The sequence below is a fragment of the Amphiura filiformis genome, chromosome 6 (assembly GCF_039555335.1).
Source record: "Amphiura filiformis chromosome 6, Afil_fr2py, whole genome shotgun sequence".
NCBI lineage: Eukaryota > Metazoa > Echinodermata > Ophiuroidea > Amphilepidida > Amphiuridae > Amphiura > Amphiura filiformis.
The window spans coordinates 22,262,409-22,289,872 of NC_092633.1; the positions used below are offsets into that span (position 1 = coordinate 22,262,409).

Sequence of the window (27,464 nt, forward strand, 5' to 3'; positions counted from 1 at the left end):
CAGGATCCCATTAATAAGGTTTTGTGTTAAGCTGAATAAAGCCAGTAGTCCAATCTCTCCTTCCCTTCTTCCTTCCTCATTTTCCTTGCATTCTTTCTTGCTCTGTGGTACTCTCCTTCCTTTCCTCATTTGTAAGGATCAGTCTATGTGGATATACTACACCAAATAAAACAAAGTAAAATGGGCAAGTTGAGCCACATGTTACAATATGCAATAGACTTCTTCAAATACGACAGACTTCCACAAAATCACAAAATACAGCAACTCAATATGCACCAATCAGATAACATCTTTTTAGCATAGAAGGATAAAAAGTAATTTCAAATCACTAGTTAAGTGCTTCGAAGTAATAAAACAATATCTATTGGTAAACATCATCAACAATGTTTAAATTGAGTTAGTAATGAGTTTAGCTTATTCACAAATCAGAGTGATATCCTTTTCCTGAGAGAATAGACATTATTTGACATAGCCCCATCAATGCAATTGTTTATTTGTCAAGTTAGTGTCATTTTGTTCCTGAACATGAAAGTAAATAGAGCGGTTACCGCACCATAGCTGAACCATGGGGATTTGGCAGTATATTGTGGTACATGTATATATGACCCCTTAATGACCTTAAATGAGTTCATACCTTTGTGGCATTTAAAGATATGTCCATTTCAGACCAAAAGGTTGGTCAGTCTGTAAGTAAGTATAAGATACACTAATGTAGGCTGATACCATTTCATGGTTCAGCAATTCAGCAAAAATCAAACAGCATCACATAAATTATGCTAACAAGAATGGTGGATAAAAATCCCAACAGTTTTGAAATTTGTGTCAGCATTCATTTGTACAAGAATTTTCCCCCAATTTCTTAAAATCTGGCTTGGTTGGGCCAATAGAATAATTCTGTCACCTTAGTGGCAGATAAATCATTCTAGGAAGCAGTTTAGGATAGATCTCAAACAAGAAGTAGGGACTGGACAATTATTATAATAGATGAACATTCTCGATGTTCGGAACTGTTTCTTGTTCTGACACCATATTGACATTTCTCTTTTGTTCTTGTCTTTTCTTTATTATCTGCAGAAGGACAGTTTGATGAGAGATCTATCCAAGGAGAGACAATCACGACTTGAAGCAGAGCGTCGACTCAAGGAGGCACTGTTAGAAAGCGAGACATGCAAATCCCGGTTGGAAAGTCTTCAAGAAGAGTTCACCAAGATGCAGGCAACAATGAATGCAGTAATGGAGTACCAGAACAATGTGGAACAAATGAAACAGGAGAAGAACAGCCTGGTACAAAAATATGAGGTATAATAGGCTATTGTTATCATAACACTTTGATTGGGTCTTGAATGTGCCACTATGTTAAATAGCTGGTTGAACAGAGTTATCAGGACAGTAGTCAGTAGACAAGGTTCTTAGCAGCTGATCCAGAAATTGCACTTACTTGTGCATGTACGTTTCAGCAACCACTGTTGCCTTTATCAACACTTGGGGAGTTGTGACTGCTACTGGGAAGCAATGCTAGAAGAAGTTCCAGAAGTGATCTTGGAGTTACCAGTTGGCTTTTCTTTGAGGGATTTTCTTGAACCCTGTTTCAGAGCTCATTGGAAATGTTAGATAATTGGTACTACTCATGAAGTGTTGATAAAGGCAACAGTTGTTGCTGAAACATACTCAAGTAAGTACAATTACTGGATCAGATACGAAGAACCTTGTCTACTGATGATTGGTATCTATAGGGCTAGATGAGAACAAGGTGCAGTAATAAGATGTTTAGTTTGCAGTGCATCAGGCATGGTTCAATCCTCAGGTGTTGCTCAGGTGTTGACTGAGAGAGGAAATAAATAAATAAATAATAATATGGGAAATTAATTGGTGACCTATATAAATTCAGATTTCCGCTCTCTGCATGATTTTCTTTAGAATGGGGTAAATGTCCATCAAAGGTGATGTAAAGCCACCTGTCCCATGTTGTAAGATGCACACCTGTAGTCAAAAGACCAATGCATAGTTTGAATTTTGAGGTTTCATTCATGACATCTTGTTTTCAACACCATGACTAGCTAACTTTATTTTATTATCGGTTTAAATAAATGGCAAAATAATTCCTACAACACCAACTTTGTTTTTGTTTCAGCTGGGAAATATGCATGAAAATGTACTAATTGACAGGATTGATCTTAAAATTAACATCCTTCTTTGGATATATCTCTTTGCTTCCAACATTTTATCCTGATCCAGAATGATCTTGAGAAGTGCCACACCCGTGTCAGTAATTTGGAACGAGAAAACAGCAGTCTTACCAATGAGATCAGGAACTTGGAGGCAAAGGTTAGTATCTCATCCCCAGTCACATGTCACTTCTGGCATTATTCCTAAATGCAAGAGGTGAAATGAGGCTAGTTGGATGAGTGTATTCAAATGATCTCTTGCACATAGTCCAGAACCAATCAGGAATCTGATATCATACTATTTGAAATCATCATGATATTGATAAGCCTGATGAGTTGTGCATTATGTGCAAAAGACTTCTATTAAAGGCAATATCCATGATCTGTTCGTGGATGATTTTGTATCCTTAAACCCTTTATGCAAAGGAGGAAATATGTGCTGTGGGGATATGATCCACAGCAATTCGCTGCCGTAGCAGAGGATGATTTAAGGAAGCCCCATCATGCACTGTAAAAGTGTTATCACTAGAGTTTCAACTGCCACTTTACTTTTCAAATCCCATTGAACTCTGTGCAAAAGACGTTGTTTTAGAATTGCCCGTGTGTCATTATTAGTTGGTCGATTTCAGATCTAAAGTGATGTATGCATGAAGGATAATTCACACCTTCTGTAGATAACATAAAATGTGAAATCGACCGACCTTTAGAAGGTGTTTTTATTGTAAATATATCTGTCAAAATTCAAATTTCACCATGCACGTGTGTATGCAGTGGGCGGGCAGTGGTGTCATGTTCACTCACACAGCTGTGCTAACCGCAAGACTTGCTGGGAAGTGCTTAAATCATCCTCTGCTGCCGTAGTGCACGCTAGTAACCACTGGTTACTGGTTCAAGCTGGGGCTCATACACCTGTTCTGAATTATGATATGCCATAGGCTTTGTGTTGTGATCATTTCGATCAGTGGTTCGTAACAAAGAATGTGTGAGCCAGTTGACCTAGCAACGGTCATATTCTAACATGCACTACACCAGCGAATAATATTATACTCTACACAGATAGTTATTGGTATTGCCTTTAATACATACACCAAACTGAATATATCAATATTATTAATGAATCTGTATTGATCATTCTTAAACCATTTTACGTGTTTTAGAATGCTTGATACAGATTCTAAAAGAATCTTTATGCAAAGAAGAATTTGAGAGTCCTGCCAATATGAACGAAGGACTTACCTACCAAGTATACCAACTAAGTAAGTAATTCACAGTTCCAGACCATTTTATATAAAACAGTGTATAATGTGGCCACTATACCATTTTCACCCTCATGTAGCAGTGACATCAGTGCGCATTTCATTAGGCACTGCTTCAAATCGCAGGCATTCACTCAATGCGCTGACGTACTCACGCACACGCTTAATGATCCTGCATAGATGTGTAAGTGAAACATCAGGGTGAAAAATGGTATAGGCGCTTGCAACAATGCTGCTTAAACTAATCGGTATAGCTAATAGTTTCTTGATCATGACAGCTCAATTGGCATGCAATGACAATTGCGTCGGCGTACAATGCCTACCACATACGCTTTGGGTAGCGTTACATTTCCTGTGCGTGCACAATCGATCGTGCTATCGTGTCATTCCACTAAACTTGCGTCATTATGTAGTGCACTCAGTACATTCATACTCTCATGATCAAGAAACTATTATTTTAGCTATAGCTATTGGTACTAGACTGATCGATTCAAAGTTCAGGAAATTCCACAAGCAAATAGAGGATTCATTTATATTATATTTTTATTTAATAACCCTCATCAATGCCCCTCCCCAGATTTTTTTCTAGTGCACTATAAAATTCTCAAATAAGTTCACTAATGTAAATGTTAAATGCACTTTTTAGTGACCTGATCTATGGCTTAATGTAGTGAAAGGTCTATAAATCCTGGCTATTTCATAGCGTTGAGCTGAGAGGATTACAGTTTTACAGTATCAGATTCAAAACACAATTTTAGATCAGTTTTGCCTTCACATTTCGTCACAACATCTAATTCAATATCCAACTAAATCAACATTTGTCACAGAAATAAACAAAATAATGTAAATCCAGCTGTACTGTAACAAAGCTATCGGAATTGAATGTGACGGAAAGAGAATAATATATAGATCAGGAACAATGGGGAAATTAATGGTTGTCACACAGGAAAAATACAAGGATACTATATCTATCTAGATGTCCATTTCCCATTCCCTTGCTGCTCTATTTGTCAGTGTGGTAAACATCATAATATTTGTGTGGCATTGACATAATATGACAAATAACTGGAAGAGATTCAAAATTTCAGCCTGCAAAATTGCAAATCTTAGGATTGCTTAACCCCCTGATAACTACCTGCCGATTGGTCAAAAAGAAGTTTTCATTATCAATTGGACCAATCAGCAATATTGTTAGAATAATTTCACCACGCAAAAAATAGGGATGAATTATTTTCAAAGCTCCATTCTGATTGGTGATTAAAGTGAAGATATCATGTAATTCACCAATCAGAGGCAATGTTAGATCGGTAGGTAGTGCTCAGGGGGTTAAAACATGCAAAGTCTAGCAGTGTTACATCCGCACTTCAATTGTAGCAATTCATAAAATAAATCAAAATCTGAAGAAAAAATTGCTGAATATCAGTGACAAAATAATATTCAGCTACTTGTGTAAGTTCCAAATTCAAATCATGACAATCATTTCTTATGTGAAACAAAATCAACTGCATCTGCACCACGATTGGGCTATTCCATTTAAAATTCACAATAACCCTGTGGAAGATTTTGGAAATATTTGCGATGGAGGGAGTATGAATGGGCACATTAGGCAGCTCTGTTTGAATTTCATACTCCCTATGAGAAAGATTCAACCCAAATCTTCCACTGAGGGAGGGTGAGTTTCAAATGGAGCTGCTAATATATTAATTCCATTTGAAATTCATACTCCCTATGTGGAAGATATTTCCAAAATCTTCTACAAGGGTACTGGGAATTTTAACTGGAATAGCCCGATGTAGCAATTCATGAGATATAAATCCAAATCTGAAGAAAAAAATGGCTGGGACTTGTGTAAGTTCCAAATTCAAATCATGACTATTTCTTATGAGAAAAAAATCAAACTGCATCAGCATCAGTATGCTTGCGGATAAATCAGCTTATAATGTTCATCTATATGTTAACAACATATATGAAATATCTCCTCAAACCCCATTCATCACTAAATACACTATTTTCTTTGTGGATCAAATTATTACTCCCACTATAAAATGTAACAAAATATTCCGATCAATATTTTGATTATGTATCCAGATGGAACACTATAGTTACAGAAAATTTATCATCATTTTCTGAATCATGTATCCTGATATGACCCTATTTCCATTTTAGAAATGGATTCAATTCACAAATGATATGTTAGCAGCAGTTCCTCCCTATTCATGTGTTTTTAAAATTAAAATTTTTTTGAAAAATAAAAGTTAATGTTATGCATTGATGTAATTACATACCCTATGCATACTGCATGGTCCATATACATCTGAAATGATTGTGACTCATTTGATCTGCAACATGAGCTTCGTAGATATTTCATTATTTAGCATCACTTAGTTAATTACTTTACTGGTCCAGGATAATTCCACCACATATCTTTTAGGGAAAAATCCAGAAGTTGCGGAAGATCTGTATATAACCCCATCCCAAATTTTGGCCCAAATCTTGATCTTGGAATAAATGCAGGATTTGAATAATTGAATGCATGATTTTTGAATGAGAAGTCAGGACAGGCTACTGGAAGATACTGATATTCAGGAGGGGGATTTGAAGTAATCGTGTTGCAACAAAACAAGACTTAGAACCGATTTATGTATCCATCCATCCATCCCATTTGCGTATTACCTATCACAGAATAAAATGCATGTTACCCATGCATGATCTCGGTTTAGTCTGTTAACACAATAGATGATACCTAAATGGAACAATGCTTATATGGTCTGCAACAGTTACATTATATATCAGAAAGAATTTTTTTGTCACATTTTTCAATATAATACACAAAGATATGTTATGATATAGTTTTTCAATTTATGCTTTACTTTCATAACATTATTAAAGTAATGCATAATTATTTGCATCAGAAACAGCAATTTGTCACTTAGGAGTTTCAAATTCACACCCCAGTATGCCCAGGCAGTATGTTATACTGCAGTTTTTGTTTCTCAAATGATTTTGTGATTGCTTCTTGAAAATTAGGGGAATGAAATTGAAAATTACTACAAACGTTGGATTGATTATTCAACTTGTCCAAAATAAAGAAAAAGGCTTTAACATGGCACAGGATATAATAATCTGTGCTGCACAATCCTGATGCACCGGTGAGGGGGTACTCCCTCATAATGTTGCAGCATGTATAAATATGCAGATCTTCAGATTGCCCACCTGTGCAGAACATTTCTTCAGAATCCATCATTACAGCATGATCATTACAAGTCCATTGAACTCTCTATAGTTCTAATTTTGTTTAGTTATAACCCATCAGAGGCTCCGGAAGATTTTGAATATTGGGGGCCCAAAATTTTGGCCTTCTCCGAGGCGCCAAACGCTGAAGGGGTGGGTGCGGGGGGGTATCGGGAGGGTATCCCCCCGCCAAGCACGGAAGCTTTTGACATGCATACATTTTTACATGAATTGTACCTTACATTTTGTATTATACCCTAAAATAATGAATTTTACCTTAAAATTATGAATCTGACCCTAAAATTATGAATTTGACCCTAAAATTATGAATTTTACCCGAAAATTTATGAATTTTACCCTAAAATTATGAATTTTACCCTAAAATTATGAATTTTACCTCAGATTATTGGGGGGGCTCTAGGGTACTTGGGCCCCCCACCAAAATTATTGAGGGGGCCAGGCCCCCCCAGGCCCCGGCGGTTCTGGAGCCACTGCCCATCTAGTTTTCAGTCTTCATTTATTTTTAAATGGTGCCATTTGTTGCAAGCCATTTCAGTTCTCAATTGTATGATACAATACTTTCCTTACTTAAAAAACATATAAAAATGTAGATATTTATATAGTGCTTTATGCTGTAAACAGCCTCAAAGCGATTTACATTTATTCTGCCGTCATTAGAATATGTTGGAACCATGTTTGCTGCCTACAAATAGCGCATGAGGTTCATCAGCACAACAACTGTGATTACCCCTAACAGCTTCCCATTGCACCAGGGTGAGGTGAGGCAAGCGAGGCAAAGCACCTTGCCCAAGGGCGCAACACGGTAGTGGGACTGGGACTCGAACCCACGCACGTCGAGCAAGCTCTCAGATTATGAGTCCAAGGCCGTAACCACTGAGTCACTGTGTCCTTGCCCTACTACCTGAATGAAAATTCACCAATTTTTTTTCATTTTCACAGTCTGTCTGCTATTGTGCCTCAGAAGTCTAAACATAAAATAAACAAACCAGCCTTTCCACACCATGGTTATTTCCGCAACTAACTTTTCGGAGATGACCATACCATAGATTGTTCCTGTTAGTAATTAAATATTATAAATAAGTTCCAAATAGCCGCTACTCCCTAGGCTCATTGACTCAGAAATGCAGGAATCGGTGATGAAAGTTTGAATTGACAAGATTGACAGCCCTTTTAAGTGGTGACTCAAATAGGCATGTCATAATTTGTACAACATGGTTAGAAGTTATTTTGGTGGGATTTTTTAAAACTGGACAATGGCAAGGTTCAGAAGGAAACAAACAAACAAACAAACAACAAACTACCCAATAATGTTACTTGACTAGTTGGGATTTTGCCATGGCTCTAGACTAGTGACTTGCATGCTGGAGTGATTTTTTGAAACTATCTATGGATGGAACTGATATGGTGATGACTTAACAATTCCAGGCTCTGCTTTTGAAAAAAAAAATTGTACATGTTTCTTGATGAATACCCTGACCGAAATTTGACACAATTTTGACATATGTCAAAATTATGTCAAACAAAAACGATAAGAATTGGGACATTTATTTGACACAAATTTGACATAAATTTGACATATGTCAAATTTGTATAAAAAATTTGACATATTTTTGACATAGTTCTATGTCAAAAGTGTGTCAAATCACATTTGTCAAAATCATGTCAAATATTATTTTGTGTCAAAATTATGTCAAACAGGATCATATTTGACATACTTTTGATATGTCAAATATGTGTCAAAATATATTTGATACATATTTGACATAGTACTTGGTTATGTTAAAATTGTATCAAATCGTGATCATATTTGACACACTGATGTGAATGCAGTGGTGGAGCTGCCGTTGAGGTGAGCCAGCACAGGGAATCCTTTTCTACCCTGTTGCCCAGGTGCATGCACAGCTTCCAGTCAGTGCCAAGTTATTGGAAATCCCACTTGAGGGCAAAAAAATGCCACCAAATATTCAGATTTGTGCAAAATTGTGTCAAACAGGATCATATTTGACATACCCGGTACTTTTTGATATGTCAAATTTGTGTCAAAATAAATTTGATACATATTTGACATGTAGTTCTTGGTTATGTCAAAAGTATGCCAGAATGTGATCACATGGCTGCACCACAAAGGTGAGGGGCACGGAGGGCTAATTTTCCATTAAGCTTAAGTTTTGCCCAATGAAAACCAAAAATCACTGAAAATATTGATGAAAACATATTAATGACAGAATTGGATGCTTTACGCCCAATATTTATTGATATACTATTTACCCGACTACCTCTCAACCAATATTTTTAAACTTGTAGCTTGACCTGTAAAATATTTTTGCAGTAATTTAATACCAAATTAAAATTCAAATACGGTATGCAAAAACAAACACATGTGACCTTAATACAGATTATTTCACATAAAGTTGTTGTGACCTTAATACAGATTATTTCACATAAAGTTGTTGTGACCTTAATACAGATTATTTCACATAAAGTTGTTGATCGGTCGGAAAGAGCAATCTGACTTTTTTTGGGGCCAAATAGTGAGAAAAATAGTCTTAAGTTTGCCACTCATGTATTCTAAACAATAATTAGTACGACACATAATTAGTGCGAAGTTTTGACGGATCCATTTGAAATCATGAATCAGAAAAATGGTCTTTAAAGTTAAGTTTTATGTGCATGATCCAGATCTGCATGATCTTTAACAGTCCGAGTCAAAATTAGCAAGGTTCTTTTTTCACATTCTTCTTTGCGTAAAATCTGAATTCTGAACTCCTCATTTTGCATAACTGATATGTACAGCATTTTCTTCTTGATGAGTCGCCATTGATGAGTTGCTATTCCTGCCGAATTCGGATCCCTTTTCAATAGCATCTGAAAGCAAATTGAACATAAAGTTACAAATTAAATAAGCTTACACATTTGGTAGTTTTCTGAAACAACTGAAAAAAATATTTGGTGTCATCAACAAGAAATTCAGGATCATCAAGAGTATATGGTTGGGCAGGTATTTCCACATTACTTTTTTAGAAATTAGAATCCATCAGGGAAGAATCCATTACCTGGGATTTTTTTCTCCCAGATTGACCCAAAATACATTTTCAAGCTCTCAAGCATGCCTAGTTCTCAAGTACCGTAACTATTTCTATTAAAGGTATGATAGGCAAACCTTAGTTAACACATTTGCTATACTCATGCAGCCAAATTGGTCCAAAAATACAATACAAATTTTACATACAGCACGGGTATACATAGAAAATTAAAAGAAAAGATTTTTCAAGGAAACCTGCAAGTACCGTAATACTTCAATGAATAACTGCAATAAATGTACTTATCTTACCATTGCTAATTAATATTTATCAGTCCATATGAAACAAGTTTGGTAAATTAGATAGTGTCATTCAGTTTACGCTTTCTCAGATTAGGTGTCCATTTTCTATCTTGCTCCATCACTTGCAAGACATTTTGATATAAATGAATTATAGGGGGGGGGGGGGGGGCAAAGATTTTTGGCAGGCAAAAGGGGGGGGGGCAAGCATTTTTGGCAGGTCGAAAGGGGGGGGCAAGCAATTTTGGCACAGATATTTTGGGCACAGATATTTTGGGCACCGTTTCTATATTACGCCCTAAAAAGGCGTAGGAAAACATTAAGAACACGTTCAAATATGCAAAATTTCCAGCTCACTGCGCTCGCATTATATGTTAAGACAATTTAAGGTTTTAAATTCGGGGTCCCCAAAATCTTGTATACATGTGTAAGGGGGGGGCAAAGATTTTTGGCACGCGTCAAAGGGGGGGGCAAAGGTTTTTGGCACGTCGAAAAGGGGGGGGCAAAGGTTTTTGGCACGGCCAAAGGGCAAGCGATTTTTGGCAGACCATTTTGAGAATTCACCCCGGTACACATAATTATTGCACCACCCCTAACCTGAGAAAGCGTAAACTGAATGATACTACCTAATTTACCAAACTTGTATCATATATGGACTGATAAATAAAAAGCAATGGTAAAAGTACATTTATTACATTGTTATTCATAAGGCAGCCACAGTGATGTGCAGTATAACGTAATGAAAACTAAATAGCTGCCTGATTTATTTGTCATTAAGTTAAAAACACCTACCATGCACAAACTTCAAGCTTGTAGTGCGCGATGGACCCATTTTCCATGCAGAAACGGCTGTAAATAGAGAAACATGCACATGGCAGCTATTATTATAACGTCAAATATGTCTGAAAATAGCTGCCTTTGTGATTAGTTCAAATGGATTTGCATTTTATTGAGTATTGTCTGAGATTTGAAGTACTATAAAACTTTCACTAAAGGCAGCTATTAATGTGTGTATAACTGTATACATAATACAATAGCTGCCAGCCGGACTTTAGCTGCCGGTTGCCTCTGTCCGAACTTTAAGCTCACGTGGACCCCCTTCCCGACCTCCGATTGAATTTAAATTTGGAGGGGATGATTTTCTAGTTAAATGGTACAGTTTGACACTAGGAGCAAAAAATATGGTTGAAATGAGGGGCACTTGATGCACCCTTAATACATGTAGTGATGTATACGTACTGTAGTCATGTGTATAAGTAGAAGTTAGGTAAGCTTAAAATACATTTTTTAATTTTCAAAAATGTTGACTGTATACTTACCATGTGCTTTATCCAGTACATACAGCATCCGATGATGCAGTTTAGTCTTAAATTGATTGGTACTCAGTAGCAGCATGAACAGCCAAAACTAAAATCTTACTCCATTGTCCCACCATGCTGCATGCATTCATGATTCACGCCACACTGCAGTGCAGTCATAAGATCGTTTACTATATAATAGCTCAAGCCTGTCCACCGAATCACACATTGTATATAATGTTCATGACTAGATGATATTGATGCATTCCTCCGTTGGCATGACAGACTGGCTTTAAGCTTTTAAAACGAAAATTGAACCGTTAAAATTCAAATCCACCACCACAAGCTGCCATTTTCTTTTTCTTCTTCTGAATGGAAGTTCCTCCTTTATGTAGGAGCACCGAAACAAGAAATTCCCTTGGTTTAATGGTTAGCTGCATTAGCCCAGTGCATTAATGCCCTGTTAGTAATAGGGGGCTGTCATTTTTTCCCGATTGGGGGTGGGGTCGTAAAAATACTGGGGGGGGTCATAATGTTTATGCCAAAATGGGAGGGGTCATAATTTATTTACACCAAAAATAGGAGTTAATTAAAATATTTATCATGAAGAGCGCAAAATTTTGTCCATGTTCCGCTCCCTTTCCTGACACTTACTAGGCCTATAAATGTTTTTGCACGCTTCACCCCTTAGTTCAAACAATGGATTGAGTCTGCGTGGGCAGAAGGGGGGGGGGTCATATAAATTTTCACCACGAGATTGTAAAAATTCTGATAGCGCATCACTCAGCAAGACGGCTCTTAGGAATGATCCGTTTTTCATCTCAAGCTTATAGCTATAAACTAGTAATGCCATCCTTAAAAATTATGTAAATCATAATGAGTAGGCCCGGCCAGCTCTTCCGATGATGCCTCAAAGCAACTTAATTGACGCGATTCCAAATACAGCGCGCCACCTACGATCACGCCTGGCTGATCAACTTCGCGCAGAGCATCATGGGTAAAAGTCGACATCCATGACGCGTCGACGATGAACCATCGACCCTGGAAACGTAACGAGTGTTGCTATTGATTACTCAAATTTGTTTATTTACGTTGATGATGATCAGCTGTTAATTCAACCCTCCGACGATTTTTTTCCAATTCTGCCTCCTTTTTAAAGTTAATTTCGACAGTCATGGTTTAGGCCTACCGGTATAGGCCTACCTCTGTGAATGTTCAGAGTGTTAGGCCTATTCCCACACAAGATATAAATGGGCATCAATTAAACCCTTATTTTCAAACTTTTCCGAACTTTCTGAGGTGTTGGGAAAATACTTTAGGCTCTCGTTTACAAGAAAAGAAAACACTTTCAGGTCTTTAAGCTTTGTTGTAAGCATGGTAAGAAGGCCAATAATAGACTTGATTAAAAAAATATGATTGGGGATAGGCCCTAGGCCTACTTTAGACCCTCATGCATATCCTTAAAAAAAACCAATTTTTAAACCTTGTTCATTTTAAGTAAAGTAGGCCTAATATTCTCAATATTTAGAATAACGAAATATTCAATACATATTTTAACAGCATGGACAGCGTAAAGTATATATTTTTTAATGTTTTTTTTCTGCCTCCATTTTAAAGTTAATTTCGACAGTCATGGTTTAGGCCTACATCTGTGAATGTTCAGAGTGTTAGGCCTATTCCCACACAAAATAATGGGCATCAATTAAACCCTTATTTTCAAACTTTTCCGAACCCGATCCGAGGCGCTTGGGAAAATACTTTAGGCTCTCGTTTACAAGAAAAGAAAACACTGAAAAATCAGTGATTGGGGATAGGCCCCTAGGCCTACTTAGACCCTCATGAATATATCCTTAAAAAACCAATTTTTAAACCTTGTTTGTTTTAAGTAAAGGAGGCCTAATTCTCAATTTTTAGAATAACGAAATATTCAATACCGGTACATATTTTAACAGCATGGACAGCGTAAAGCATTTTTTTTTAAATACGATTAAAACGTTTTCGAATTTTAAATGTACTCTATTCCTATTCAACCATCGACGGTTAAAACTCGATGTCAAAAATGTTGATGTCTCTGATCGACCATCTAGGCCTATAAACCCGATGTCAAAATGTCAATTTTCGAGTTTGGGTAGGCCTATAATAGAAAATGCTTTTGATGCAAGACAATTTCAAACAGGAAATTTAATCTAAATCTTTTTTATTTCTTGTTTGGATAACTTTTCCCATAATTATACCATGCGTGATACATGATTAAGACAAAAGCTTTTGGTTTTCATAAATGTTTTGAACGCTTGTCTTATTTTTATTTTTATTATTTTTTTCCTAACCTAGGCCTATAGATGTTTTACATTTATAACCTTTTTACAAACTTGAATAGATATGAATTAATTGTTTTAAAAAGTTTTTGTGTGACGTTTTGAAACGCTCTTTGTAGCATGATGTAGGCCTACTGTATGATCACGAAAGGTGGTAAATTTAGAAGCCATTTCCTTCTATAGCCTATAGCCATAAACAAAACACTTTGGCCCCAATGTATAATGTCGGGAGAAAATATATCAGATATAGGCCTACTTGCACTAAACAAATAAACCTGTTAATTTTTAAAATAAACTCTTGTGGTGCAATTCTGTCAACAAAATTACATAGGCTTATGAACCGGGGCTGGGGCTCAGCCCCTCAATAAATTTGGTGCGGGGGCTCGAATAGGCCTACCCTTCTGTATGAATAGGCATGTTTTCATTTTCATTTAGGCCTATAATGGCCTCCAAACTATTGTTAAGTTATCTTGTTTTGTCCCTTATTGTACAGTATATTCTTCACCGTAAATTGGTGTGTGTGTGTGTGGGGGGGGGGTGTCCCGGTTCGCCCCTTCAGTCTCAAATGAAGCAGGCCTAAACAATGCGTTCACCCCTCCAATAAAGTCCATCCCCAGATTTGACCTCTTTACTTTGTAGGTTGAGTCCATGATCCATGGGCCTGATCCATTATTTAATATGCAAGAAATGTCGACCCTCCGAATTTAAACCTTTCCAATTTGGCCAAAGTCCACAATGCCGTTAAGGTTGGGCTACACTACAGTTCAGTTCTTTTCACAGTGTTGACTTATAATTTCATGAGAAAGAAAAAGAAAATGGGAAAGATTTTAATCTTTCCCATTTTCTTTTTCTTTTTAAAAAACATGTATAGGCTTAGGCGTTTAAAATTGCCCAATTGAATATTTAGTCGAAACAGTTTTTGATTCTTCAATGTTGTGCCGACCGATATTATATGACTAAAAAGAAACTCATTCCAACCAACGTGTGCTATTTTATTTGGGAGTAGGCCTAGGCCTACATTAAGAGTAAATTTCCGTGGGTTATGAAAAGGGGAAATATGAAATAAAGATGGTATGACATGCAAGAAAGCGGAAGTAAAAATAAAATATGAAAAAGAAACATGAATTAATATTAAAATCGGGCATGACGATTGTCAAATTTAAACCTTAATTGTGACACGATCTGGTTCATGGGGGGCAAAAGAGGCATTTTTGAAAATTGTGTTACTGTGAAAACACCAAAGGTCTAGCATACTTGGTTCTAAAGTTATGGAGTTTTTCATGCATATTTTCTTGATGGGCCTATGCCAGTAAAAATAATGATCTTTTAAATTCATGTAGGCCTACTCTTTTGCATGCAGTTTGAAACTTTCTTCATCTTTATTATAATGCTAGAACTCTATGAGGTATTGTTGAACTTATGCATTAAAGTCTAAAATTGAAATATTAACAAAAAATAAATGTTATTTTTAGGGCCTATGCGGTAGGCTATGCCTACAAAGTGTTTTATTGTGATCGTAATTTTTTAATGTTTGATAGTACTAAAAATACAATTAAAAATACAAATTTAGGCTAAAAATATAATAAGGACAAATCAAACAATTACAATAATAACCAAAACGGCAAACCAATGCGAGGCATGTTTATAAGTAATGAGACATTAAGAATCTTTTAAAAATGTACTTGAATTTCTTTGCGGTAGGCCTATCCGCGCGGCGGGCCGCTATGAGACAAAAAAAAAAAAAACCCCATTTTTAGAAAATGTAGGCCGATTACAAAAATGCAACACCTATAGTATGGATGTTGGTGTTATATTATTATCGTATTGAACAAACAATAAATTCAGAAAGAATTAAAACAATTTATTCTAATAACCAAAATAAAACCTATGCGTTTTCCATTAAAAAAAAGGACAGGCCTAGGCCTACTTCGCATTGACTAGGCGCGCGCTTATCGGGCGGAAAAGCATGGTAAAGTTTAAAAACAAAAAAGGGCGGTTTTAGAAAATGTAGGCCTATAACAAAAAGAAAACAGCTAGTATCAACGTCAAGTTTGCGGGATTTAGAAAAGGACATCTGTGAATATCAAACTGCAATATTTCACTTCAACACAGAAAATCTCAAAAAATTTCAAAAAGTACTATAAAACATTGTGTTTTTAGAGTAATAATCACAATGGTCAGCTATGGTTGATGAAAACTGTCGACCCCCAAGCCAATTTTCACTGCGTCGTTGGTGGCGCGCTGTATTTGGAATCGCGAGAATTCATGAGACTTCCTGGAGCTGGTCCCTACACGGTCCCTGCCTGACGGGGGGAACTTTATAAGTGAAGGTATGTGCCTACTGGCATCACGAAGTAGGGGCCTATCGGTACAAAATATTGGGGGCAGGGGTCATTGGGTATAGATATCAAATAAGGGGTTATTGGCTAGAAAATGTTGAAAAAATTGAGCAAAATTCTATTTCATTGTTCAAAATTTTCCAAATTTCAATACAAATTTGCTGAAAGAAGAGAATTTGAAAGTTGCTGCATTATTTTGTGGCATTTTGGTGATACCAATCTAGAAAAAGGGGTCATTCGGTAGTCAAAAAGAGGGGTCATCGGGTATGACTTTTTTCAAAAAAAAAAAGGGTCATCGGGTATAGTAGACTTCAAAGAGGGGCCAATTGACAGGCACATAATACTGTCACTTCTAAAGTTGAGTGCCCCGGCCTGGACACACCAGAAGCATACTGACCGGGGACAGGAGGAAGGGGGAACAAGTTTGCTCCATCTGGCTCGAAATACTGGGACAAAATTGCAATGACCAAAAATCGTAATTACTTTGATCTGGCTGCCTCAAAAATGGAGCAAAATCCTATTTCTTGTTCAAAATTTTCCAAATTTCAATGCAAATTTGCTGAAATAAGAGAATTTGAAAGTTGCTGCATTATGTTGTGGCATTTTAGTGATACCATTCTAGAAAAAGGGGGTCATTGGGTAGTCGCAACTAAAAAAGGGGTCATTGGGTAGCCGCACCTAAAAAGAGGGGTATGACTTTTTGAAAAAAGGAGTCATCGGGTATAGTCAACTTCAAAAGAGGGGCCTATTGACAGGCACATACTATCACTTCTAAAGTTGAGTGCCCCCCCCCCGGGTGCCCCCCGGCCTGGACACACCAGAAGCATTGGGCACACACTGGGTCACATAATTTAATTTATACAAAAAACATTAAGAGTCCCACGTTACATCGCATGGTAAAAGTGAAAAGAACGATGTTTTAATATAAAATAATTCACTGACGCGTTTTGTACTAAACGTCAGTGAATTATTTTATATTAAAACATTGTTGAACAACACCTTTTGTTCAGTTTCTTTTCACATTATACAAAGCCTTATATCATGTCAGATCTTGATCTTATGTCTTGATATGTAGTTTCAATAAACCATGATAAACAGTAAATATTCTATGCGGTCATTAAATTCATATTCTCTACTGATCATGATGTTTGATTCTAAAAATTCAATGATGCTAAAAAAAGATAAAACAATGTTTCATTTTACAATGTACATGCATTTGGTCAGTAAAATGTATAAGTTGGATTTGACACAATTTTGACACAATGAAATTATCAACAAAATGGCTAAGTAAAATTTGACACAAATTTGACACAATGAAATTATCATGAAAATGACTAAGTAAAATTTGACACCAATTTGACATACAAAAAAAATTTCTGAGTTGGATTTGACATAATTTTGACACACTGAAATTATCAGGAAAATGACTAAGTAAATTTTGACACAAATTTGACATACAAAAAATTTTTAAGTCAAATTTGACACAGATTTGACACAATTTTGACACAAATTTGACCCTCATACTTTTCATTTGAGAATCTAAGTTAAATTTGACATAGTTTTGACATACTTCAATTTTTTTGACACATATTTGATACAATCAAATATATGTCAAAATCTATTTGACATAGTTTTGATATATCAAATTTGTATCAACATGCCATTTAACATATTTTTGATATACTTTTGATATATATTTGACATAAAAATTTCTGCGTGGGTAGAACTTTAACATGAAGAACAAACAAACATACAAATAATATTTCGCAACATGGTAGGAAGTTGTTCTTTTTTATCATCTAGATAATGAATATGACATGATTTTAAGTTTAATATTGAATAAATATGCAACAAGCGAAAGCAACACAAAACGACTTATTAGTTGAAAATGAAAATGCTTTTATTGACATGAAGTAGTATAAATTGGAACATATTTTTCTTGACTGATTACAAAATCAATGTAGCATTGCAAAGTTCATAGCAGAACTGCTTGAAGAATTTAACGTTGACTACTGTGCAAAACGGAAATCTAGAATTCATTGTATTTAGTATTACACCCAAAGTTGACAAGATTTCGTATGCAAGCAATTGCAAAGCTTTTCCTTACTGTGTCAACATGTTATCTTGTACTATCTTGAAACCGGGTCTCTGAGTGCTTGAGCTGCATGTGGGAAACATATATATCCATACAAAACCTAGATTCAAAATGAAAGCAGACTTTTGTTCACAGTTTGAATATATTAATTTCAGTAAAAGTATGTCACTTATTAGCCTAACACCCTAAGTGCCTTTTGATGACTGTGAAGGAAAGAAGGAAAGAATAAAGGGAGAAAATGAACAGAGAAGTTGTTTGTGTTGGTCGGGATTCGCACCCGAGAACCCTTGCATGTTAAGCACTAGGTCAGCGACTGGTAGCCACAGGTGTTTTGCTGGCCAGGCCAATGAAACTGCGCATATATCACTTTAGGTGATTGTGTCATCGCATCATGTGGGATGCGTGCATATGCAGTGCATATGTCATGTAGTATTTGTAGTACCTGGGAGGGTTATGGTTATACAACATACTGATAAATTTATGGAAAACATATTTATGTTTCAAATTTAACCACAACTTTTTGAGTAATGCTGAATATGGGCAATTCCAGATGAAATCCATATACCCCTTAACGCGGCTGTGTACTATAGACATTGTTTCTTTCGCGAAATTGAGTTTTTTTGATATGTTTGTACTTTGTTATGTTTTTAATAAATACAAAGAATGAAAATCCAGATTTGTAAACTCCAACTGCAATATTTTAAGGATTTTATATCACTATTCCACTTGTGTTTGAAATTGAAAAGGAAAGAAAATCTTTGTTGTACCAGTTAGGGTACACGCGGCGCAAGAATAACAACGCATCGCTAGGCGTTGCGTGTCGCGCAATTTGTTAACGCACAAATACGCTTACGACATACGCCGACGCTTATCTGCATCGCGGCGCATCTTATGGAAACAACACGGAAGCACTGATTTCACAAAAACCTAGTGGTCAAATGGCTCCGTTTTAGCTGATAAAATGTGGTTTTTTTCAAGTTCTTTCCCCCGATTTAAATATCAAGTTATGAATGGATTTCGCTCAAACTTCTCAAGGGGCCGTGGATTTACCCGATGTTCATGTAATGTAAGGTAGAAAAACGAAAACTGCCGCATTCTCATGTGAGATTCGATGAAAGTGCAAAATGTGACCACTTTAAACTTCAACGGCCATTATTTCAAGGTTCATTTTCTCGGTAAAATGACGATTTAGGTACACGATAACTCAATAAATACAGCATCTATAGGTAAGCAAATAAGATCATCGTATGAAGCATGATCGACTCAAGAAACGGTTTTCCCATTTTTTTATATTTTGGTCTATTTCTGATTTTAGGCATCATTTTGTGCAAATATGCGTTAGTGAATTTTAAAAAGTTCATTTTATGCCTTATATGGTCAATATCTCAAAAAATAAAGCCAATATCAAAAAACTAAAAAACCGTTTTTGGAATGGAGCCTCAAGATTGAGATAAAAACAAAATAAAATATTTTGGAAAGAGTGTTTTTTTGTGATGATGTACCGAACAAATATTGCCAAAAACTCACTTTTTGGGGATTTTCTTCATAACTGTTGTTTTTACACCAAATCTATATTTATATTTAGATTCATTGATGTCTTGCCTTTATAAAAATGTATACTTTTATATGTCTTGCGCGAATAATTACAAAGTTATTGTACTTTTACTACATGCATGTCTGAGAGTACACAGCTGCCTTAAAGAAGACTTGACCTTAATCTCCCACACAGGGGGCATGAATTTGAAATGGAGTCACCCATTCAGGTAACCCATTTGAAATTCACATTCCTTGTATAGAAGTTAAGAACATGTCTTTCAGAGGGGGTGTATGGATTTCAACTTGGAATAGGGGGCACGGTGGCGAAGCAGTACAGGCTCTACCTCGCAATCGGAGGGTTGCGAGTTCGAGCCCCGGTGCCATCATGATGTGCACTTGGGCAAGGCATTTTACCTCACTTGCCTCTCTCTACCCAGGGGTTAAATGGGGAGTTACATGTATGAGCATGCCTTGGGCATTGTATGGCAGCTGACATATTCTAATGACAGCGGAATAAATGTAAAGCGCTTTGATACATGTGAAAGGCGCTGTATAAACTAGAGGCAAATGGTGGTCATAGACCACAAACCTAGCTGGGGCATGTTGGTGTTGTGGAGGTATCTGACCCCTGCAAAATGTTCCAAAAATGTTCCCCTGTCATGAGGTTTGTTGTCACCGAGTTTTGAGTCCTGTACTCCTCACAGATGTCCAGAAAATGCAATTCTAAGATTTGACCCAGATGACCTTTGACCAGACCCCTGCAAGATGTTCCATAATTCACCCCTGGTCATGAGTTGTCACCGAGTTTGAGCCCTGTACCTCTTACAGATGTCCAGATAACGCAATTCTAAGATTTGGCCCCAGAACTTAGTGATGTCTTTTGAGCTGACCGTGCAAAATGTTCCAATATGTTCCCCAGGTCAATTGCAAATCCACAGTAGGGTTGCAAATACACCATATGTCACTCGTAGTGAGACAATTTGTACAGATAAATTTATCACAGGCATTTTTTTTATTATTTTGACCATTAGTCTGCATATTACCAAATATAACCCATTTTGGGCTACCGTTTTTCCGCGAAGGTCATTTATGTCGACAAATTGTTCACAAATCCACAGTAGGGTTGCAAATATACTATATGTCACTCGTAGTGCGACAATTTGTACAGATAAATTTATCACAGGTATTTTTCTATTAATTTGGCCATTCGTCTGCATATTGCCAAAAATAACGCATTTTGGGCCACCGTTACTCCGCGAACATCATTATGTCGAAAAATTGTTCGCAAATCCACCACAGGGTTGCAAATATACCATACGTCACTCAGAGTGCGACAATGTGTACAGATAAATTTATCACAGGTATTTTTCTATTAATTTGACCATTCGTCTGCATATTACCAAATATAACCCATTTTGGGCTACCGTTTTTCCATGAAGGTCATTTATGTCGACAAATTGTTTGCCAATCCACAGTAGGGTTGCAAATATACCATATGTCACTCGTAGTGTGACAATTTGTACAGATAAATTTATCACAGCTATTTTTCTATTAATTTGGCCATTCGTCTGCATATTACCAAAAATAACGCATTTTGGGCCACCTTTTCTCCGCTGAACATCATTATGTCGACAAATTGTCCGCAACCACCACAGGGTTGCAAATATACTATACGTCACTCGGAGTGCGACAATGTGTACAGATAAATTTATCACAGGTATTTTTCTATTAATTTGACCATTCGTCTGCATATTATGAAATATAACCCATTTTGGGCTACCGTTTCTCCGGGAAGGTCATTTATGTCGACAAATTGTTCGCAAATCCACCGGTTACTTTTAAGGATATTAATACATGGCATAAAATGTGACAATTTATCAAAATAATTTTATAATGAACGCTTTTATGGATATTTGCCAATACAATATACCGTACATCTGACATGTACATGGTATATTAGGTATGCTAGGTGAATTCAAATTTGCCATCAAACTGCATCATTTTATATATCAAATTAAAGCTCTTGAGCAGGGGTAGCGTTGTAAGGGGTCTTGGGGTCCAGGACTCCTTGATTTGGCAGGTCCCGTGATTTGGACCCCTTAATTTTGTATGCGTCTGTGTAGAATTAGATGCCTGGACCCCTTTATTTGCCAATTTGGACCCCTGGACTCAGCAGGTCACCGCTAACCCTGCTCTTGAGTAAACAAAGCCAAAACTGAAAACCTTTTTTTTCATAGCACTTTCCGTAGCAAAGTTACATCTTGTCAAAGATTGACTTTCATCAAAAAGATTCAGCTAGCAAAATTCCCCAAAACGGCATTTCGGGGTGTTTCTAGATCTTAGTCTCATTATGATAGCAGCTTTTTTTTAATGGAACTGCTATCAAAATCCTCTAAAATTCCTTGTGCGATTGTCTTATCACCATAAAAAATCATATATTTGGGTCAAGTGAAGTATATAAAACATATTTATGTAGGTTTCCTTCTTCGGCCAGTTGTTTTAAATTTCGATGTAAATATGCACATAGATGAACTCCTGGATGGGGCAGCTTTAATTAGCATGAGGCCACATTGATATGTAAATAGCGTATTGTTATTTAAATTTGTGCCCAGACGTATTGAGGGCGACAGTCATGTTACCCAGACGGAGAATGGCTGCATATGCCAGGCATGTCAATTTGCTGAGTGAAGGCTGATAATCACCTTTCTGTATAGGTAATAAGCTAGTATATTTCGTGTACCAGTTGGTTATAACAAAAATTAGTATCATATTAAATATATTAAATGTATAAACTTTGAAATTTACATGAATTTGAAAAGCAGAGCTTCGAAATCTAGCTAAGTCAGGTGATGTGAAATTCTGCTGCGTGACCCCCCTCTGCGTGGTAGAATTATATTCATAAAACATTGAATTTAACAGATATCATGGGCAGCCAACCACGATTTATCAGCATTTAAAATATATGTTAATTAACAAAGATAAATAATAAAGAGTACAAATGGCAATTAACTAGTAAACAAGCCTGAAATCTTAAAATGTTGCCACGTGATTTCCCGAACACATGATATTTCAACATGTGACCACTATTCAGATTTACCGTAAATATTTGGAGTATGCTTGCACATCATGCACATACACTGTGCATTTCTTTACCTCCGTATAAAATCAATAATTCATGCTGGGAGCCAAGTAACATTGTCTACTCAGTGCAGATTGGTATTTTATTTTACTTGAGAGCATAATAGAAATACATAAGGCGAATAAGGCGCCATGATGGAAGGTCAGGTCGGGTATCAAAGGTTATTATAACTTAAATACTACTTGTATTTCCCACATTGCCTCTGTCACATATTTCCTTCATATTATTGCCAGCAAGTCCTAATTTTGACTTTGCAAATTGCAAAATGTCATTTCATATCAAATAAATAGACTTTCTTTGAAAAAACATATCACTGGTGCCTGATGGGAATACCCGTCCGCCATTTCATTAAACTGGATCGTTTTCGCCTGGTTTGTGCCCAGATGTATTGGGGGGCGCTATACTCTCATTGAACAGGCAAAGTTCGCAAAACTAACAACGTTGTTATTTGCGAAACTCAATCAACATGATCCAAGGAGTCGAACATGAATTATTCATAACGAGCTATAACGGATCGATAACTGGCCTCACTTTCTAGCTAGTAAACCAGCTGAATTTTTCATAGATTTTGCGTTGCTAATAGAACAACCGTGAATTTAGTGTCACCCCTTGATTTGCATTTTGTCGGCGAATTTGGCCGACTAGCAAATGTGTTAACTAAGGTTTGCCTGGGATGAGTACATCATCAGGTTGTAGTAAGCTACAAATTTCAAATGTTTGAGGACTTGTTCTCATTGCTTACCTGTGTTTTCACATCATATTTTGTGGTCAAAATGATTACAAATGTGTAATTTGCCGGGGTAATTTGCAATCATTTCCGACGGCTAAGTAAGATGGCCTTGAACAGGGATCTCTGATTTGAATGCACACTAACCAGGGCCGTGACACTCGTATTCAATCCCTGTATATCAGTAAGCTTAAAGACGAAATACCTAGGGGAAACTGGGGAAAAGTGGAAAAAAAAATTTTGTCCAGCCCAAACAGGATTACGAAGCAAGGCAAGGCAAAACTTATTAAGGTTTACAAGATACATATTTGGTGCATACACACCGATATGAACCTCGCGCCAATCAGGCCGTCTTCACGTACTAGAGGTAAAGTTTGACATATCAGATATCACACGACTCTGTGGTATATTCGGTTAACAAGATAGAGGGTTAAATGCACAAAAGTGCTATATCTCATTAACCAATGATCCTACAGAGATGTGAGCACTGACTTTTTGTTCTTTATGACCAGAGGAAAAGTTTGACATATCGCACGACTCTGTGGGATATTTGGTTAAAAGATAGATTGTTAAGTACACAAAGTACAAAAAGTGACTATATCTCATTTACCAATGATCCTACAGAGATGTGACCACTAACTTTTTTGTTCTTTATGACCAGAGGAAAAGTTTGACATATCGCACGACTCTGTGGGATATTTGGTTAAAAAGATAGAGGGTTTGGTGCATAAAGTACAAAAAAGTGACTATATCTCATTAACCAATGATCCTACAGAGATGTAGACTATGCCATAGTCGATTTTTGATAAATAAAAATGTTATTAATCATGATGAACGCATTCAGTTGAACTCGAAATTATACTGATATTTAGTACATCAAAATACTAGTATAAAATGGTTATGAAAAAGTTTAGGCTATATAATTATATTTGTGACAGTAAAAGTAAAGTATAGGCCCTCTGGCGTGCACGTAGGCTTATATTATTGAATGCAACATATCATAATGGCATAATTATAATGACACTTCAATACTGAACAATTCTAATTTTAGAATCTGCCAGTTTATTATCCGAAAAACCGACTATGGACTTTCACTTTTAAGCAGAACTTTATCCCGGGACTCACACACTGTCAATCATACTTGTTTATCAATAAAATCTAACCACAAGACTAAGCATGATGGTACAATACGCGCTAGATGCATACGTTCATCCACCAGCACAAAAGCGCCGCATTCCCTAGATAGTTGTGTACCATGTATAATTATAATGGTACCAGTATGCGCGTCGGGAGGATTTAAACAATAACGAGATCTGGGCGACCAATCACAAGCCAGATTCATTTTTAAAGATGCATTACATCATCACCAATTTTAGTTAGGCCAGAAATTGGCCTAACTCTCAAGGCAAAGTCAGTAGTCCACTTGGGAAGCTAGCAAACAGAGGCGACGGTGACTGAAAAGATCAGTTGTGAAAATCTATCAATTGTGCACTCATTAATTAAATCAGAGTTTTAAGCTTAAATGTGATAGCCAGAGTAGTGCACAATTGGCAAGTGGACTACGGAGAAGTCTAACAGAGATGTGACCACTGACTTTTTTGTTCCTTATGACCAGAGGAAAAGTTTGACATATCGCACAACTCTGTGGGACATTTGGTTAAAAAGATAAAGGGTTAAGTACACAAAGTATAAAAAGTGACTATATCTCATTAACCAATGATCCTACAGAGATGTGACCACTGACTTTTCGTTCTTTATGACCAGAGGAAAAGTTTGACATATCGCATGCGACTCTGTGGGATATTTGGATAAAAAGATAGAGGGTTTGGTGCATAAAGTACAAAAAAGTGACTATATCTCATTAACCAATGATCCTACAGAGATGTGACCACTGACTTTTTTGTTCCTTATGACCAGAGGAAAAGTTTGACATATCGCACAACTCTGTGGGATATTTGGTTAAAAAGATAGAGGGTTAAGTACACAAAGTACAAAAAGTCACTATATCTCATTAACCAATGATCCTACAGAGATGTGACCACTGACTTTTTCGTTCTTTATGACCACAGGAAAAGTTTGACATATCGCACGACTCTGTGGGATATTTGGTTAAAAAGATAGAGGGGTAAGTACACAAAGTACAAAAAAGTGACTATATCTCATTAACCAATGATCCTACAGAGATGTGACCACTGACTTTTTGTTCCTTATGACCAGAGGAAAAGTTTGACATATCGCACAACTCTGTGGGATATTTGGTTAAAAAGATAGAGGGTTAAGTACACAAAGTACAAAAAAGTGACTATATCTCATTAACCAATGATCCTACAGCGATGTGACCACTGACTTTTTCGTTCTTTATGACCAGAGGAAAAGTTTGACATATCGCACGACTCTGTGGGATATTTGGTTAAAAAGATAGAGGGTTTGGTGCATAAAGTACAAAAAGTGACTATATCTCATTAACCAATGATCCAACAGAGATGTGACCACTGACTTTTTGTTCCTTATGACCAGAGGAAAAGTTTGACATATCGCACAACTCTGTGGGATATTTGGTTAAAAAGATAGAGGGTTTGGTGCATAAAGTACAAAAACATGTGCAATTTCACTTAGTTGCCAGCGGAAGAAAACGGGAAGATTACAGTGGTTTGTTGCCAGCGGAAGAACCCGAACGATTACAATACCTAGCTGGGGGGTGTAAACCCCCCAGCTAGGTAATGACAACATTTTTATTTATTAATAGTACAATGCTGCAGCCCCAAGTTAGCACACAACTCTTGACATTGTAAGAGGGAAAATTAGTGAGGACATGATGGGAAATCTGTAGTCGACGACTCGGTCAGCAGCAGGTTGTTTCCCCTCTTGTCATGACTAATGGATTAGTTCCATGTGTCACACGGAATTACTGACATCATGAACAGTTACTGACATCATGAACAGTTACTGACATCGTGAACAGTTATTTCCTCTTTTATTTACTATATTCACTGAAAATGTGCCTTTTTTACAAAAAAGAAGAAGTAGCATAGGAATAGCGACTGTTCTTGAAATATATGCTCACAAGTTGTTAATTTGAGGGAAAATTATTGTTAATTTGAAGAAGGGGAGCAAAGAAAATTTGGCTGAAGTGATCATGGGCCACAGATATTAATTGTCTGGTTGGAACATGCTTTCACTATCCCCAAGCAGGAGCTGCATGTAAGAAATGATGTATGCTGCTGACTTGGTCTCTTTTTCCCTTGTTGTGGGGTGTAAAGAGCATACAATTTAACCGCCTGAACACTACCTGCCGATTTAACATTGCCTCTGATTGGTCAATTACTTGATATCTTTACTTTAATCACCAATCAGAATGAAGCTTTGCAAATAATTCACCCAATTTTTTTGGGTGGTGAAATTGTTCTAACAATGTTGCTGATTGGGCCAATTGATAATGAAAACCTCTTTTTGGCCAATTGGCAGGTAGTTCTCATACACATACACTCTTCTTACACATTCCACAAGAGGCTTGGTGTTGGTCATGGCACAAACAAAGGCATTGGTGGTGACACAGTCTGTGCGCTTGATGTTTAGCATTATGTGATAATTAGTGGCAAAACCATTTATTTTGCTTTGTATAATGGCAGAGACAACCCATAACTCAATAAAAGATAAAATCAAACAATAATCAAGTTGTCTAATAACATAAATATATAGACAGGTTTGCGCATATATACCAGACAAATCCGTATCCTTGTTACAATGTTCCGGTACCATGTTACAATGTTTTTGGGTGTGTTCCATGTGTTAATCATAGGAATAAATATAAATTAGACCAACAAGTATGACATCACTCTCAACAAACTCACAGTCAGCAGACAGCCAACATATTTTAAGTTGGGAGGGGGAGACTGGTTTATACCGAGATCTTTTAAAAAGTTTGAAAAGCTTATACATAGGTTCGTAAATAGATTCATCAGGTTTGCAGAAAATAAGATTACAAAGTTCATAATTTCAAAACCAAGTAGATTTGTTCACTAA

General features: G+C 36.6%; 1 protein-coding gene and 1 long non-coding RNA gene across 3 annotated transcripts in view; one reads left to right on the forward strand and one right to left on the reverse strand.

Moving 5' to 3' along the window:
* LOC140155154 (uncharacterized) overlaps positions 1-27,464 on the forward strand; it is a 261,547-nt gene that overhangs the window by 145,060 nt on the left and 89,023 nt on the right. Inside the window, 2 exon segments of the mRNA XM_072177880.1 lie at positions 1,075-1,299; positions 2,236-2,325. Of these exon segments, the coding sequence (XP_072033981.1) occupies positions 1,075-1,299; positions 2,236-2,325 (315 nt within the window).
* Positions 8,832-11,444, reverse strand: LOC140155149 (uncharacterized). Of its 2 annotated transcripts, XR_011859348.1 has the most exons (4): positions 11,312-11,444; positions 10,785-10,841; positions 9,095-9,538; positions 8,832-9,058 (listed from the first exon to the last, which is right to left on the reverse strand). It is a non-coding gene; the product is annotated as an uncharacterized lncRNA (long non-coding RNA). The 2 variants fall into 2 exon arrangements; XR_011859347.1 differs by having other exon boundaries at positions 8,832-9,538.